The sequence below is a fragment of the Salmo salar genome, chromosome ssa17 (assembly GCF_905237065.1).
Source record: "Salmo salar chromosome ssa17, Ssal_v3.1, whole genome shotgun sequence".
Classification (NCBI taxonomy): Eukaryota; Metazoa; Chordata; class Actinopteri; order Salmoniformes; family Salmonidae; genus Salmo; species Salmo salar.
This window is the reverse complement of record NC_059458.1, coordinates 51108456-51123409: the sequence shown is the minus strand read 5'-3', so window position 1 is coordinate 51123409 and position 14954 is coordinate 51108456. Positions and strand designations below refer to the sequence as shown.

General features: G+C 42.4%; 1 protein-coding gene across 1 annotated transcript; it reads right to left on the bottom strand.

Annotated features, from left to right (window-relative positions):
• Positions 1-263: 263 nt before the first annotated feature.
• On the bottom strand, positions 264-14084 carry LOC106576090 (pyridine nucleotide-disulfide oxidoreductase domain-containing protein 1). Its single transcript, XM_014152981.2, has 11 exons — positions 13761-14084; positions 13591-13671; positions 13257-13376; positions 6753-6881; positions 6586-6659; positions 6195-6489; positions 5857-5959; positions 3874-3986; positions 3629-3751; positions 3337-3474; positions 264-3156 (listed from the first exon to the last, which is right to left on the bottom strand). The coding sequence occupies exons 1-11, from the start codon at positions 13827-13829 to the stop codon at positions 2908-2910; spliced, it is 1494 nt and encodes a 497-aa protein (XP_014008456.2). The 5' UTR covers positions 13830-14084; the 3' UTR covers positions 264-2907.
• Positions 14085-14954: the final 870 nt, after the last annotated feature.

Here is a 14954-nt window from a genome sequence, read left to right as displayed (position 1 = left end):
TCAATTTTAATCTTTTGGTTGTAAAGTTAGTTTTTGCACCCTCTTCTGGTATATTTTCAAATAATTCATTTTGGAGTTCTACTAACCCCCCAAAAACACAGTAAGAGCACTGATCAGGAAAATAATTACATTAAAACGCTAATATTGAATCAACAAACGCTGTAAAAAAGTGTTGAATCTGCTTAAATTAAGGCAACAATTTAAACAATATTGAGTAGATGTAGTTATCTTTTGTTTTTGAAGAAAAACAAGTTATTCAAATGTACAAGGAAATAATAATAGCTGTAATATGAATGAGATTTACTTCATTTCTGATGAGTTACTTTCAGTGATGGTGTCTTAACAAATACATTAAACAATGTTAAACATTAATTTGCCATTTACCAGCTTTGGCAGGCATTGTTAAGTGCTCAATCCATCTGCAGTAACTGGAGGTAGAACTGCATTTGCCTCTCGTTTAGGTTGCTGATGGTGGAAATGGGTGGTCTCACAATTGAACGTCAATTTGTCTGACGGTTTTGATATCCATTGCACAACAAGCTGCTTAATACTAATATAGAAATATACTTTTCTTCAAACATGTAAACAACTTTGTTTAAAAGAAACGGTCTACATATGTTGAATTACTCACAATTCTCTGAAAACAGAGCCATTCATTTAAATACATTCTCTCTTTGGTTATCCTCAAAATATACTTAGATTTTATGCAACAGAGTTGGATTTATTCTTAACTTGTTTGGTAAAATGACTTGCATTGATTTGTATTAAGTATGTTGGTTCAATTCACCCCAGAATGTGTTTTTACAGTGTATTGCAGATTACTCATAACCCTTTTCTTGAAAACAATGTTAACTCAAGGTTTGATATTGATATGCAAATCTGCTCTTAGCCCTGCAGGATTCAGTCAAGAGCCCCGTTAATACCTGGTGCTAACACGTGTCCTGATCTTGTCCACATTTTTAGCCAGGTTTAGACGATTAAAAGAACTGATTGTGATCAGATATTCCAGACTGTTTCCAGAGGTACTCGGGGACGAATTGATTGGTTGGATGAAGGCTCGATGGACAGGTCAAAGGGTGGAGTGTACAGGTGAGTGTCAAATAAATCAAAGCCTTCTTTAGGGAAGTAGGTTCGAGGGCGTTAAACGCGGTTTGCGACACACAATGTTGCCAGTTGGAATGCCAATGCAGCTTTTGTTTTCCAACCTTACTAATCACAATTCTACCTGACTGAACAGCTTTATATAAAAACTAGTGCCCTCCCAATTGCTTGCGCAATAAACTAGGCACTGAGATAGGGACCAAAACGTCACAGGTTCTAAACTTGCCAATTCCCTGGTTACACTTTGCATTAACATGTGGTTTTCGTGATCCGATCACTATTAGCGTCTACACAAGGATCACACTCATAACCCGCAATCTGCTGTTATATCTGGGTTTAGGGTCATGAAATAGTGTGGATGATGGGGGAGTGGGCTGCGTGCAGGTTGAATAAAGAAAACGATGAATAAAAAAACCCATAAATGGATAATTATTGTGCAATTCATATCTATAGCTACATTGACATTTATTTTTATCTGGATTTAGTGCGTGGGCCTAACTACACGTGTCAAATGGTTTGGTAAGTTGGGCAGAAAAAGTTAACATCGATCCACTGAGGCAAAAAGGGAACTAAGGCACATTTTCTATATTTGCAGGTTAGTCGGCTGTGGGCCTCAGATTTTCACTATCACATAGTCGGGTGGTTGTGGATGGGTTATTAGCAAGTGCTGGTGAACAAACAGCTGACCACCGCATCACTAGTCTACACATTTGCAGCAACTACATATGGTATTAAAATGTCTTAATGTCACATTGGCAGTTTAAAGTGACAAAAAATATATGCATATCTGATTTTAATCTGTTTTTCTTGCAGTCTGAACAGCCAAAAAGCACATGGACTCTATTTCAAACCACCTTCAAATGTGATTTTAAATAAGATAAATCTGATTCCTGGCCATATGCGACTTGTCTGAACGGTCAAATCTGAATTATTTGCCCTCAAGTGGTTTTTAGACTGTCATTTGGCATATCGTGTTGCTTCCTCGCTACTCTGACAAGAACATGTGGTAGCTAACTAGCTTGTTAATTGTTTACAAACAAATGAGTGACTGTGCTAGCTTCTGTTCTTGCACTGATTTTGAACATTCAAAGCAACTGGGAAATGTCCATGGCAGGCATTGCTATCACTTTAGCTTGCTACAGTACATAACCTCTGAGGGATAGGAAGCACCAATCAGCCTACACTACTGCGCACACATCTGTTGTTACTATGACAGCTAGCGCAGCCATGTTAGCAAATGACTGCTGTCTGAACACACACACACATCCGATTAGGTCACTGTTTGGACAGTCAGTGTTCCAAAATGGATTTGAAAAATAAAACTGATTTGAGCATTAAGGGCTGCCGTGGGAACAAGACTATCTATCCACTGTGTCTGCATTGTTACCAGATGACCTGGTCCCTCCCTGTATGCAAATTATTTGACATATTGTTTCAAAATAATCATATTCTATGTTAAAACAAATACTGACACATTGGGTCAATAGTGCCACCTGTCAATGATTTTAGAGGGACAAATTAAATGGTTTGAAAATCCAGATCTGTTTACACTATCCAGATATGTGTCCCTGACTACTTCCGGAGGTGGTCAGGAAGATCTGATCACAATCAGTTTTTTTTTTATCGTCTACACCGGTCTAAAAATGTGGGCAAGATCAGGACGTGTTAGCACCAGATATAAACAGGGCTAAAGCAGACATCCACTTTAGTATTGATTTACTGGGAAGTTCTTGGCCCCTCAGTCTAACAATAGTCTATGCCGGGGTTGAGTAGTAACCCTCCATACGGTGTTAGGTAGACACATGCTCAGTCAAAGTAGTCCTCTATGTCTATGTTGGGGTTTAGTAGCTCTTCTCCATAGGGTGTTAGGTCCATCTGGTTGAGGATGAGGTTCTCAAAGGTCTCTTCCAGGTCAGTCTCTCCAATAAGGACTGCTCCCAACATCCTCCCTCCGCTCAGCACTACCTTGACGTACTCATGGCCCTTAGTGCAGCGCACCAACAACTCCTGGTTCAGACCCAGACCCTGGCCGTTAAACTTCCCCAGCAGAACCACCTGGAGGAGAAAAAAACACAGCAAGTGGACACACCTTATTTAGCATTTCAAGTCAAGTGATGATTTATTATTACAACGTGACAGGAAATTCATCTTGTTGCAGAGAACACACCATAAAAGCAGATTCAACACATATCAACAACTGATGTAGAAAAGCATAACAACTTTGCCTTCACACACCTTGTAGTTGAAGAACTTTGTAATGTGAGAGAAGAGTTCAAAGCAGAAGTCCAGCTCTATGGTTTCAGACAGGACATCAGCAGCCATACATCGCCCTGCGTACCAGCCCATCTGACGGGCCTGCGTCCACAGACGCATCTACAGAGGAGAGATGTATACAGGATATCATGTCATATATCACAACTGAATTGATGACAGGATAGTTCACCACAAAATCCAAAGGCCTCATACCCAAAGGAATAGTCAGATGCAGCATAACGTGATTAGAAGTGATTCAGTGTGGCCTGTGTACCTGCTGCCAGAGGTGGCTTGGCTCCCAGCCTGCTGTACATACGTCTCCAGCAGCGTAAATGTCTGGTTCTGATGTCATCATGTGGTCATCCACTTTCAGCCCAGAGTCCTCAGCTAACGCAAACTGAACAGAATATGTATGGACAAATATTGGTAAATATTGCTTCTGAGTATAAGTGGCCTGAGTTGTCATGAAATAATGGATGATATGAAACATCTAGCATCTGTTTTACTTATTTTCCTTACGCTGTTTCCCTGGAGAAAAGGTTCGGTGTTTGGCACGACTCCTGTGGCACTGACGATGAAGTCACAGCCAAAAGTCTTCCCATTGGTCAGCTGAGCATACACTGGCCAAGAGCCTATAGTAGGGGAAAACAGTACAGTGGACGAAAAGATAAATCAACTATACTGAACAGAACTATAAATGCAACATGTCAAGTTTTGGTCCCATGTTTCATGAGCTGAAATAAAAGATCCCAGAAATGTTCCATATGAACAACAAGATTATTTCTCCAAATGTAGTGCAGACATTTGTTTATATCCCTGTTAGTGAGCATTTCTAATTTGCCAAGATAATCCATCCACCTGACAGGTCTGACATATCAAGAAGCTAATTAAACAGCATGATCACTACACAGGTGCACCATGTGCTGGGGACAAAACGCCACTCTAAAATGTGCAGTTTTGTCACACAACAAAATGCCACAGATGTCTCAAGTTTTGAGGGAGTGTGCAATTGGCATGTTGACTGCAAAAATGTCCACCATAGCTGTTTCCAGAGAATTGAATGTTAATTTCTCTAACATAAGCCGCCTCCAACGTCGTTTTAGAGAATTTGTCAGCACATCCAACCGGCCTCACAACCGCAGACCACGTGTATAGCGTCGTGTGGGCGAACAGTTTGCGGATGTCCACGTTGTGAACAGAGTGCCCCAAGCTATGGACAATAAACACAATTGCATTTTATCTATGGCAATTTGAATGCACAGAGATACTGGGACGGGATCCTGAAGCCCATTGTCAAGCCATTCATCCACCGCCATCACCTCATGTTTCAGCATGATAATGCACAGCCCCATGCTGCAAGGATATGTACATAATTCCTGGAAGCTGAAAATGTCCCAGTTCTTCTATGGCCTGCATACTCACCAAATATGTCACCCATTGAGCATGTTTGGGATTCTCTGGATCGATGTGTACAACAGTGTGTTCCAGTTCCCGGAAATATCCAACAACTTCGCACAGCCATTGAAGAGGAGTGGAAAACAATATTCCACAGGCCACAATCAATAGCCTGATCAACTCTATACGAAGGATTTGTGTCACGATGCATTTCATTTTTATTTCACCTTAATTTAACCAGGTAAGCTAGTTGAGAACAAGTTCTCATTTACAACTGCGACCTGGCCAAGATAAAGCGAAGCAGTGCAACAGAAACAACACAGAGTTGCATGGAATAAACAAGCGTACAGTCTATAACACAATAGAAAAAAAAGAAAGTCAATATACAGTGTGTGCAAATGGCATGAGGAGGTAAGGCAATAAATAGGACATAGTAGCAAAGTAATTACAAATTAGCAGATTAACACTGGAGTGATAGATGAGCAGATGATGATGAGCAGATGATGGTGTAAGTAGTGATACTGGTGTGCAAAAAAGCAGCAAAGTAAATAAAAACAATATGGGGATGAGGTAGGTAGATTGGGTGGGCTATTTACAGATGTGCTATGTACAGCTGCAGCGATTGGTTAGCTGCTCAGATAGCTGATGTTTAAAGTTAGTGAGGGAAATGTAAGTCTCCAGCTTCAGCGATTTTTGCAATTTGTTCCAGTCACTGGCTGCAGAGAACTGGAAGGAAAGGCGGCCAAAGGAGGTGTTGGCTTTGGGGATGACCAGTGAGATATACCTGCTGGAGCGCGTGCTACGGGTGGGTGTTGTTATCATGACCAGTGAGCTGAGATAAGGCGGAGCATGAGTCAAATGGTGGTTTTCTGATCCACACCCCTACCCTTTTTAAGGTATCTGTGACCAACAGATGCATATCTGACTTTCGTATATGAACTGTAACTCAGTAAAATCTTTGAAATTGTTGCATGTTGCGTTTATATTTTTGTTCAGTATAATTTACTATTTGATTAATGGAAACTAACACATTTACAGCACATCATATTTCCATCTCTTTCACACCGGTATATGTTCCATTGTCATAGAGTCATAGGTTCCTCTCACCAGTGTCTGCTGTCTGTGAGGCAAGTGGTGACAGCAGGAAGTCCTGGTGAGTGTAGATCTGTTTCACCTCAGACTGGTACTCCACTGACACCCTGTGAGACACCTGGCCACAACAAGAGTTAAAACAACTTAGGTTACTATGAATTTCTACTCCAGACTAACCTTTCTTTCCTCGTTCCAGACAAATTCCCATCTCTGAATGGATACATTTCCACCAACGTGTTATATTTGTTTATAACATTTTTTATACCATCTATAAACTAATAAAATTGCTTTACTAAAACAATATAATATTAAAGTTGTATTCTATAATTGTGAACACACAGAAGCACACTTACCTCCTCTGCTCCTCTCAGACTGATGCCTTCATGCCAGTCTGGTCCCAGGGCACTGCCTGGCTCTTCCAACCCTCTTCTCTGGCCTTGTCTGTCGCCACCTCCACCTACAGCAAGGCCCTGCGTAGCTGCAGGCCCCTCTATGGTGTAGCGAGCCCTCTTACAGGTAGCAGCTCTCTCTGGTTTGTCTGTGTCCAGGGAGGGGATCAGGAACTGGGCTGCTCCCGCGTCAAAGAAGGTGTTTCCTATGGCCTTGTCTTTCACTGCCCAGATTACCTCACAACCTTCCACCTCATACCTGGACCCAATATACAGTACATTTAACTATAATATATATACATTTCAGATTTTAGAACAAGACCAATTCAGACAAAAATAATGTCGATATACTCACACTAGTTCCAAGGCAATCCCTCCGTTTCCAACGACTACAATTCGCCTGGCTTTGGATAACCGTTTCTGAAACTCCTGCCAGCACAAAAGACATCATGAGCACTAGATTAACTGAAGCGAATGGGTGGTAAACAAGCAAATCTTAACTGCGAAGCCATTGTCAAGTACCTGGGCACTGTCTGTGTCTCGTATCCCCAGCACATAGGGGTTATCCTGGGTAAGGAGTTTGGGTCTGCCCCCGCTACAGATACACAGCTTCTCATAGTGGATCTCCAGACCATCCACAGTCTGCAAAGTCTGAGAGAAGCAGGAAAGAAGATAACGTTACGCTTGCATTTTAATAGCACATACTGTACTGTATGCATGCTCTGTATGACAATGGATGACATAGTAATTGATGAAAAGACATCCAGAAGGTGGTAGTGTTGGACAGGGATTTATGCTGGGACCTAATGGTACACTATATATACAAAAGTATGGGGACACCCCTTCAAATTAGTGGATTTGGCTATTTCAGCCACACCCGTTGCTGACAGCTGTATAAAATCGAGCACACAGACATGCCATCTCCATAGACAAACATTGGCAGTAGAATGGCTTTACTGAAAAGCTCAGTGACTTTCTATGTGGCAACGTCATAGGATACCACCTTTCCAACAAGTCAGTTCGTCAAATTTCTGCCCTGCTGGAGCTGCTCCGGTCAACTGTAAGTGCTGGAATTGTGAATTGGAAACGTCTAGAAGCCACAACGGCTCAGCCGCAAAGTGGTAGGCCACACAAGCTCACACAACGCGAACGCCGAGTGCTGAAGCACGTAAAAATCACGTCCTCGGTTGCAACACTCATTTCCAAACGGACTTTGGAAGCAACGTCAGCACAAGAACTGTTCGTCGGGACCTTCATGAAATGGATTTCCATGGCCGAGCAGCCGCACACAAGCCTAAGATCACCATGCACAATGCCAAGCGTCAGCTGGAGTGGTGTAAAGTTCGCAGCCATTGGACTCTGGCGCAGTGTAAACGTGCTCTCTTGAGTGATGAATCACGCTTCACCATCTGGCAGTCCGACGGACAAACCTGGGTTTGGTGGATGCCAGGAGAATGCTACCTGCCCGAATGCATAATGCCAACTGTAAAGTTTAGTGGAGGAGGAATAATGGTCTGGGGCTGTTTTTTATGGTTTGGGCTAGGCCCCTTAGTAACATTGAAAGTAAATCTTAACGCTACAGCATACAATGACATTCTAGACGACACCTACAGCACCCAATGTCACAGGAAGGCCAAAAAGATCATCAAGGACAACAACCACCAGAGCCACTGCCTGTTCACCCTGCTATCATCCAGAAGGCTTGAGTCTCACAACTCAATCGCTGGTTGAAAACTGTTTTCTGCCCCTCCCAAAAGATAGAATTTGTAGATAATTGGCCCTCTTTCTGGGACTCACCCACAAACAGGACCAAGCCTGGCCTGTTGAGGAGTGACGGACTCCATCCTAGCTGGAGGGGTGCTCTCATCTTATCTACGAACATAGACAGGGCTCTAACTCCTCTAGCTCCACAATGAAATAGGGTGCAGGCCAGGGTGCAGGCCAGGCAGCAGGCTGTTAGCCAGCCTGCCAGCTTAGTGGAGTCTGCCACTAGCACAGTCAGCGTAGTCAGCTCAGCTTTCCCCATTGAGACCGTGTCTGTGCCTCGATCTAGGTTGGGCAAAATTAAAAATGGCGGTGTTCGCTTTAGCAATCTCACTAGTATAAAGACCTCCTCTATTCCTGCCATTATTGAAAGAGATTGTGATACCTCACATCTCAAAATTGGGTTACTTAATGTTAGATCCCTCACTTCCAAGGCAGTTATAGTCAATGAACTAATAATCTTGATGTGATTGGCCTGACTGAAACATGGCTTAAGCCTGATGAATTTACTGTGTTAAATGAGGCCTCACCCCCTGGTTACACTAGTGACCATACCCCCCGTGCATCCGGCAAAGGCGGAGGTGTTGCTAACATTTACGATAGCAAATTTCAATTTACAAAAAAAACAACAATGACGTTTTCGTCTTTTGAGCTTCTAGTCATGAAATCTATGCAGCCTACTCACTCACTTTTTATAGCTACTGTTTACAGGCCTCCTGGGCCACATGCAGTGTTCCTCACTGAGTTCCCTGAATTCTTATCGGATCTTGTAGTCATAGCAGATAATATTCTAATTTTTGGTGACTTTAACATTCACATGGAAAAGTCCACAGACCCACTCCAAAAGGCTTTCGGAGCCATCATCGACTCAGTGGGTTTTGTCCAACATGTCTCTGGACCTACTCACTGCCACAGTCATACTCTGGACCTAGTCTTGTCCCATGGAATAAATGTTGTGGATCTTAATGTTTTTCCTCATAATCCTGGACTATCGGACCACCATTTTATTACGTTTGCAATTGCAACAAATAATCTGCTCAGACCCCAACCAAGGAGCATTAAAAGTCGTGCTATAAATTCTCAGACAACCCAAAGATTCCTTGATGCCCTTCCAGACTGCTTCTGCCTACCCAAGGACGTCAGAGGACAAAAATCAGTTAACCACCTAACCGAGGAACTCAATTTAACCTTGCGCAATACCCTAGATGCAGTTGCACCCCTAAAAACTAAAAACATCTGTCATAAGAAACTAGCTCCCTGGTATACAGAAAATACACGAGCTCTGAAGCAAGCTTCCAGAAAATTGGAACGGAAACGGCGCCACACCAAACTGGAAGTCTTCCGACTAGCTTGGAAAGACAGTACCGTGCAGTATCGACGAGAGCCCTTACTGCTGCTCGATCATCCTATTTTTCCAACTTAATTGAGGAAAATAAGAACAATCCGAAATTTCTTTTTGATACTGTCGCAAAGCTAACTAAAAAGCAGCCTTCGCAAATGGAGGATGGCTTTCACTTCAGCAGTAATAAATTTATGAACTTCTTTGAGGAAAAGATCATGATCATTAGAAAGCAAATTACAGACTCCTCTTTAAATCTGGGTATTCCTCCAAAGCTCCATTGTCCTGAGTCTACACAACTCTGCCAGGACCTAGGATCAAGGGAGATACTAAAGTGTTTTAGTACTATATCTCTTGACACAATGATGAAAATAATCATGGCCTCCAAACCCTCAAGCTGCATACTGGACCCTATTCCAACTAAACTACTGAAAGAGCTGCTTCCTGTGCTTGGCCCTCCTATGTTGAACATAATAAACGGCTCTCTATCCACCGGATGTGTACCAAGCTCACTAAAAGTGGCAGTAATAAAGCCTCTCTTGAAAAAGCCGAATCTTGATCCAGAAATTATAAAAAACTAATCGGCCTATATCGAATCTTCCATTCCTCTCAAAAATTTTAGAAAAAGCTGTTGCACAGCAACTCACTGCCTTCCTGAAGACAAACAATGTATACGAAACGCTTCAGTCTGGTTTTAGACCCCATCATAGCACTGAGACTGCACTTGTGAAGGTGGTAAATGACCTTTTAATGACGTCAGACCGAGGCTCTGCATCTGTCCTCGTGCTCCTAGATCTTAGTGCCGCTTTTGATACCATCGATCACCACATTCTTTTGGAGAGATTGGAAACCCAAATTGGTCTACATGGACAAGTTCTGGCCTGGTTTAGATCTTATCTGTCGGAAAGATATCAGTTTGTCTCTGTGAATGGTTTGTCCTCTGACAAATCAATTGTAAATTTCGGTGTTCCTCAAGGTTCCGTTTTAGGACCACTATTGTTTTCACTATATATTTTACCTCTTGGGGATGTCATTCGAAAACATAATGTTAAATTTCACTGCTATGCGGACGACACACAGCTGTACATTTCAATGAAACATGGTGAAGCCCCAAAATTGCCCTCGCTAGAAGCCTGTGTTTCAGACATAAAGAAGTGGATGGCTGCAAACTTTCTACTTTTAAAATCGGACAAAACAGAGATGCTTGTTCTAGGTCCCAAGAAACAAAGAGATCTTCTGTTGAATCTGACAATTAATCTGGATGGTTGTACAGTCGTCTCAAATAAAACTGTGAAGGACCTCGGCGTTACTCTGGACCCTGATCTCTCTTTTGAAGAACATATCAAGACTGTTTCAAGGACAGCTTTTTTCCATCTACGTAACATTGCAAAAATCAGAAATTTTCTGTCCAAAAATGACGCAGAAAAATTAATCCATGCTTTTGTTACTTCTAGGCTGGACTACTGCAATGCTCTACTTTCCGGCTACCCGGATAAAGCACTAAATAAACTTCAGTTAGTGCTAAATACGGCTGCTAGAATCCTGACTAGAACCCAAAAATTTGATCATATTACTCCAGTGCTAGCCTCCCTACACTGGCTTCCTGTTAAGGCAAGGGCTGATTTCAAGGTTTTACTGCTAACCTACAAAGCATTACATGGGCTTGCTCCTACCTATCTTTCCGATTTGGTCCTGCCGTACATACCTACACGTACGCTACGGTCACAAGACGCAGGCCTCCTAATTGTCCCTAGAATTTCTAAGCAAACGGCTGGAGGTAGGGCTTTCTCCTATAGAGCTCCATTTTTATGGAATGGTCTGCCTACCAATGTGAGAGACGCAGACTCAGTCTCAACCTTTAAGTCTTTACTGAAGACTTATCTCTTCAGTAGGTCCTATGATTAAGTATAGTCTGGCCCAGGAGTGTGAAGGTGAACGGAAAGGCTGGAGCAACGAACCGCCCTTGCTGTCTCTGCCTTGCCGGTTCCCCTCTTTCCACTGGGATTCTCTGCCTCTAACCCTTTTACAGGGGCTGAGTCACTGGCCTACTGGTGTTCTTCCATGCCGTCCATGGGAGGGGTGCGTCACTTGAGTGGGTTGAGTCACTGACGTGGTCTTCCTGTCTGGGTTGGCGCCCCCCCTTGGGTTGTGCCATGGCGGAGATCGTTGTGGGCTATACTCGGCCTTGTCTTAGGACGGTAAGTTGGTGGTTGGAGACATCCCTCTAGTGGTGTGGGGGCTGTGCTTTGGCAAAGTGGGTGGGGTTATATCCTGCCTGTTTGGCCCTGTCCGGGGGTATCATCGGATGGGGCCACAGTGTCTTCTGATCCCTCCTGTCTCAGCCTCCAGTATTTATGCTGCAGTAGTTTATGTGTCGGGGGGCTAGGGTCAGTCTGTTACATCTGGAGTATTTCTCTTGTCTTATCCGGTGTCCTGTGTGTATTTAAATATGCTCTCTCTAATTCTCTCTTTCTCTCTTTCTTTCTCTCGGAGGACCTGAGCCCTAGGACCATGCTTCAGGACTACCTGGTATGATGACTCCTTGCTGTCCCCAGTCCACCTGGCCGTGCTGCTGCTCCAGTTTCAACTGTTCTGCCTGCGGCTATGGAACCCTGACCTGTTCACCGGACGTGCTTGTTGCACCCTCGACAACTACTATGATAATTATTATTTGACCATGCTGGTCATTTATGAACATTTTAACATCTTGACCATGTTCTGTTATAATATCCACCCTGCACAGCCAGAAGAGGACTGGCCACCCCTCATAGCCTGGTTCCTCTCTAGGTTTCTTCCTAGGTTTTTGGCCTTTCTAGGGAGTTTTTCCTAGGGAGTTTTTCCTAGCCACCGTGCTTCTTTCACATGCTTTGCTTGCTGTTTGGGGTTTTAGGCTGGGTTTCTGTACAGCACTTTGAGAATATCAGCTGATGTACGAAGGGCTATATAAAAATAAATTTGATTTGAAGGCGAGGTCAGTACATGTGCATCAAAGCTGGGACCGAGAGACTAAAAAACAACTTCTATCTCAAGGCCATCAGACTGTTAAATAGCCATCACTAGCACATTGGAGGCTGCTGCCCTATATACATAGACTTCAAATCTTTAATAATGGAACACTAGTCACTTTAATAAATGTTTACATATTTTGCATTACTCATCTCATATGTATATACTGTATTCTATTATGCTCTACTGTATCTTAGTCTATGCATTACTCATCTCATATCTATATACTGTATTCTGTTCTACTGTATCTTAGTCTGCATTACTCATCTCATATCTATATACTGTATTCTATGTTCTACTGTATCTTAATCTATATACTGTATTCTATGTTCTACTGTATCTTAGTCTATGCCACTCTGACATTGCTCGCCCAAGTATTTATATATTCTTAATTCCATTCCTTTACTTTAGATGTGTGTATTTTGTGTAGTGTTGTGAAATTGTTAGATATTACTTGTTAGATAATACTGCACTGTTGGAGCTAGAAACACAAGCATTTCGCTACACCCGCAATAACATCTGCTAAACACGTGTATGTGACAAATAAAATTTGATTTGGATGAATTGGAACGCCGACTGTGAGCCAAGCCTAATCGCCCGACCTCACTAATACTCGTGACTGAATGGAAGCAAGTCCCCGCAACAATGCTCCAACATCTAGAGGAAAGCCTTCCCAGAAGAGTGGAGGCTGTTATAGCAGCAAAGGGGGACCAACCAATTAATGCCCATGATTTTGGAATGAGATGTTCGACGACCAGGTGTCTGCATACTTTTGGTCATGTAGTGTACATTAATACATTTGAAAGGTTATATTAATATAGATAGCTATAATAAAACTGTATACATTAACATAAAAATACCATATATTAGCCTAATCTAATGCATTTCAGCCTGTGTGTGTTTATTATTAAACGTACATGTTGTTGTGCATGAAGGGCCTTCACTGCAGACTGGATGACTCTCAGGTTGGGGTACTTTTCCTCTAGAACACTGGAGGGCCTCTCCTCCACATCAAACTCCTCCAGCGTCTTAGATACCTGGCCAGGGAGGGGAGTGTATGGGTTACCGTTAGGGCATTATGAATTACTGGATGAACTATGGACAGATCTATTGTAGACATAGCTATAGTATTAACTCACAAACTAATGCTATTTTGAACAGATTAGTAGTCTATAATAAAACATAGACTATAACTTTTATCTTTGACACAATTTAACAATCATGATAGCTAGTCTTTCTGTGTATGATCACCTGTTTGAAGTTGCAGACTGCCTTAATCAGAGGGGCTGCTGTCAGGAGAGCAACATCAGCTGATGGGAACTGGGAGGCCAGCTGTCAAAGACAATCAAAGACAGCGTAACATGTCAAGTTGATCATGTTACAGGCAGTACAGGCAGTTTGACAAAGTGCAGTGGTCTCACCTGCTCAGCACACGTTACACCTGCAATGCCACCACCGACGACCACAAACTTGAATGTCTTTTCGGTCATCACTGTTCAGCTAAACTAGCAAGTTAGCTAGCTAGCATGCCTGCATTGACAGAAATTGGAGTTCTCGCGCAAGGTCCTTAACCTATAATAGCCAAGTTAATTGTATCAGTTTCTAATGGACTGCACTGTATGCATCCAAATTGTTTTATGTCAAATAAATTAGCAACACATTGTTTAAATGCATTACATTCACTATTTTGTTGCTCTAAATTTTCAATATACTGCACTTCCTTGTTTGTGACCAAACTATGGCAAGCGGCTGGGTCAAAAGTACATTTCATTATGCAGAGAGAAACCTGTAAATACTGGATCGTAAAGGACAGGCAATATGGATTTTCTCCTTTGCAAATTGAAAAAAACTCTACTAGCAAAAGCATGCAAGTTTTACTCCAGAATATTTTTCATAATATACAAACCATATGTTTATTATTTTCAAAACACACAATTGGTGTGGCCTTTTTATTGGGACAGTTCAATCAATGGCTCTCTCTCCTCTAGCTAAAAAGTGATGCCACCAGCATGCGTCACCAATTATATAAATAGAGAGTGGAGGCATCCAGACAGAAATAAAACCTTCAGAATGAGAAAAATTACTTTGGAAAAGAAAACACTGTAGAAACAGTGATAAGGCATGCCCTAGCTTTCCCCCATCAATATAGGGAGAGTGGCTGGGCAATCTGTCATGCATACAAACCAACATTACCACCGCCCTGACAGTTTCAATTTCCACCCTTAGATTGAATGCCCTCTCAACCTGGCCTCTTGTGCCACACTGACCTTTGTAGGGGCTGTCCTTTATTTGGGGATCGGGGTGTGGGTGAGCACATTTAGAAACATGATCTCATGTGAAATAAATGTGACAAAATGGGGATGCAACATTGTAACATGTGATACCATGAACCTACGCATGTGACAACATTTTTGCACACGTGAAAACCCAGGCGTCAAATGTCATTGAGAATATTTTACTTCAAATAATTGACATATATTTAATTTAAACAGTCATGGTCACCTGCAGGTTTTGTCTTGTTCCCGGTTTGTTCCAGGAACGTCCCAAAGAAAATGTTTAGAACGTTTTTAGAACCTGGAGGTTTTTGTCTAGTTGCGGTTAGTGACTGACTTGGA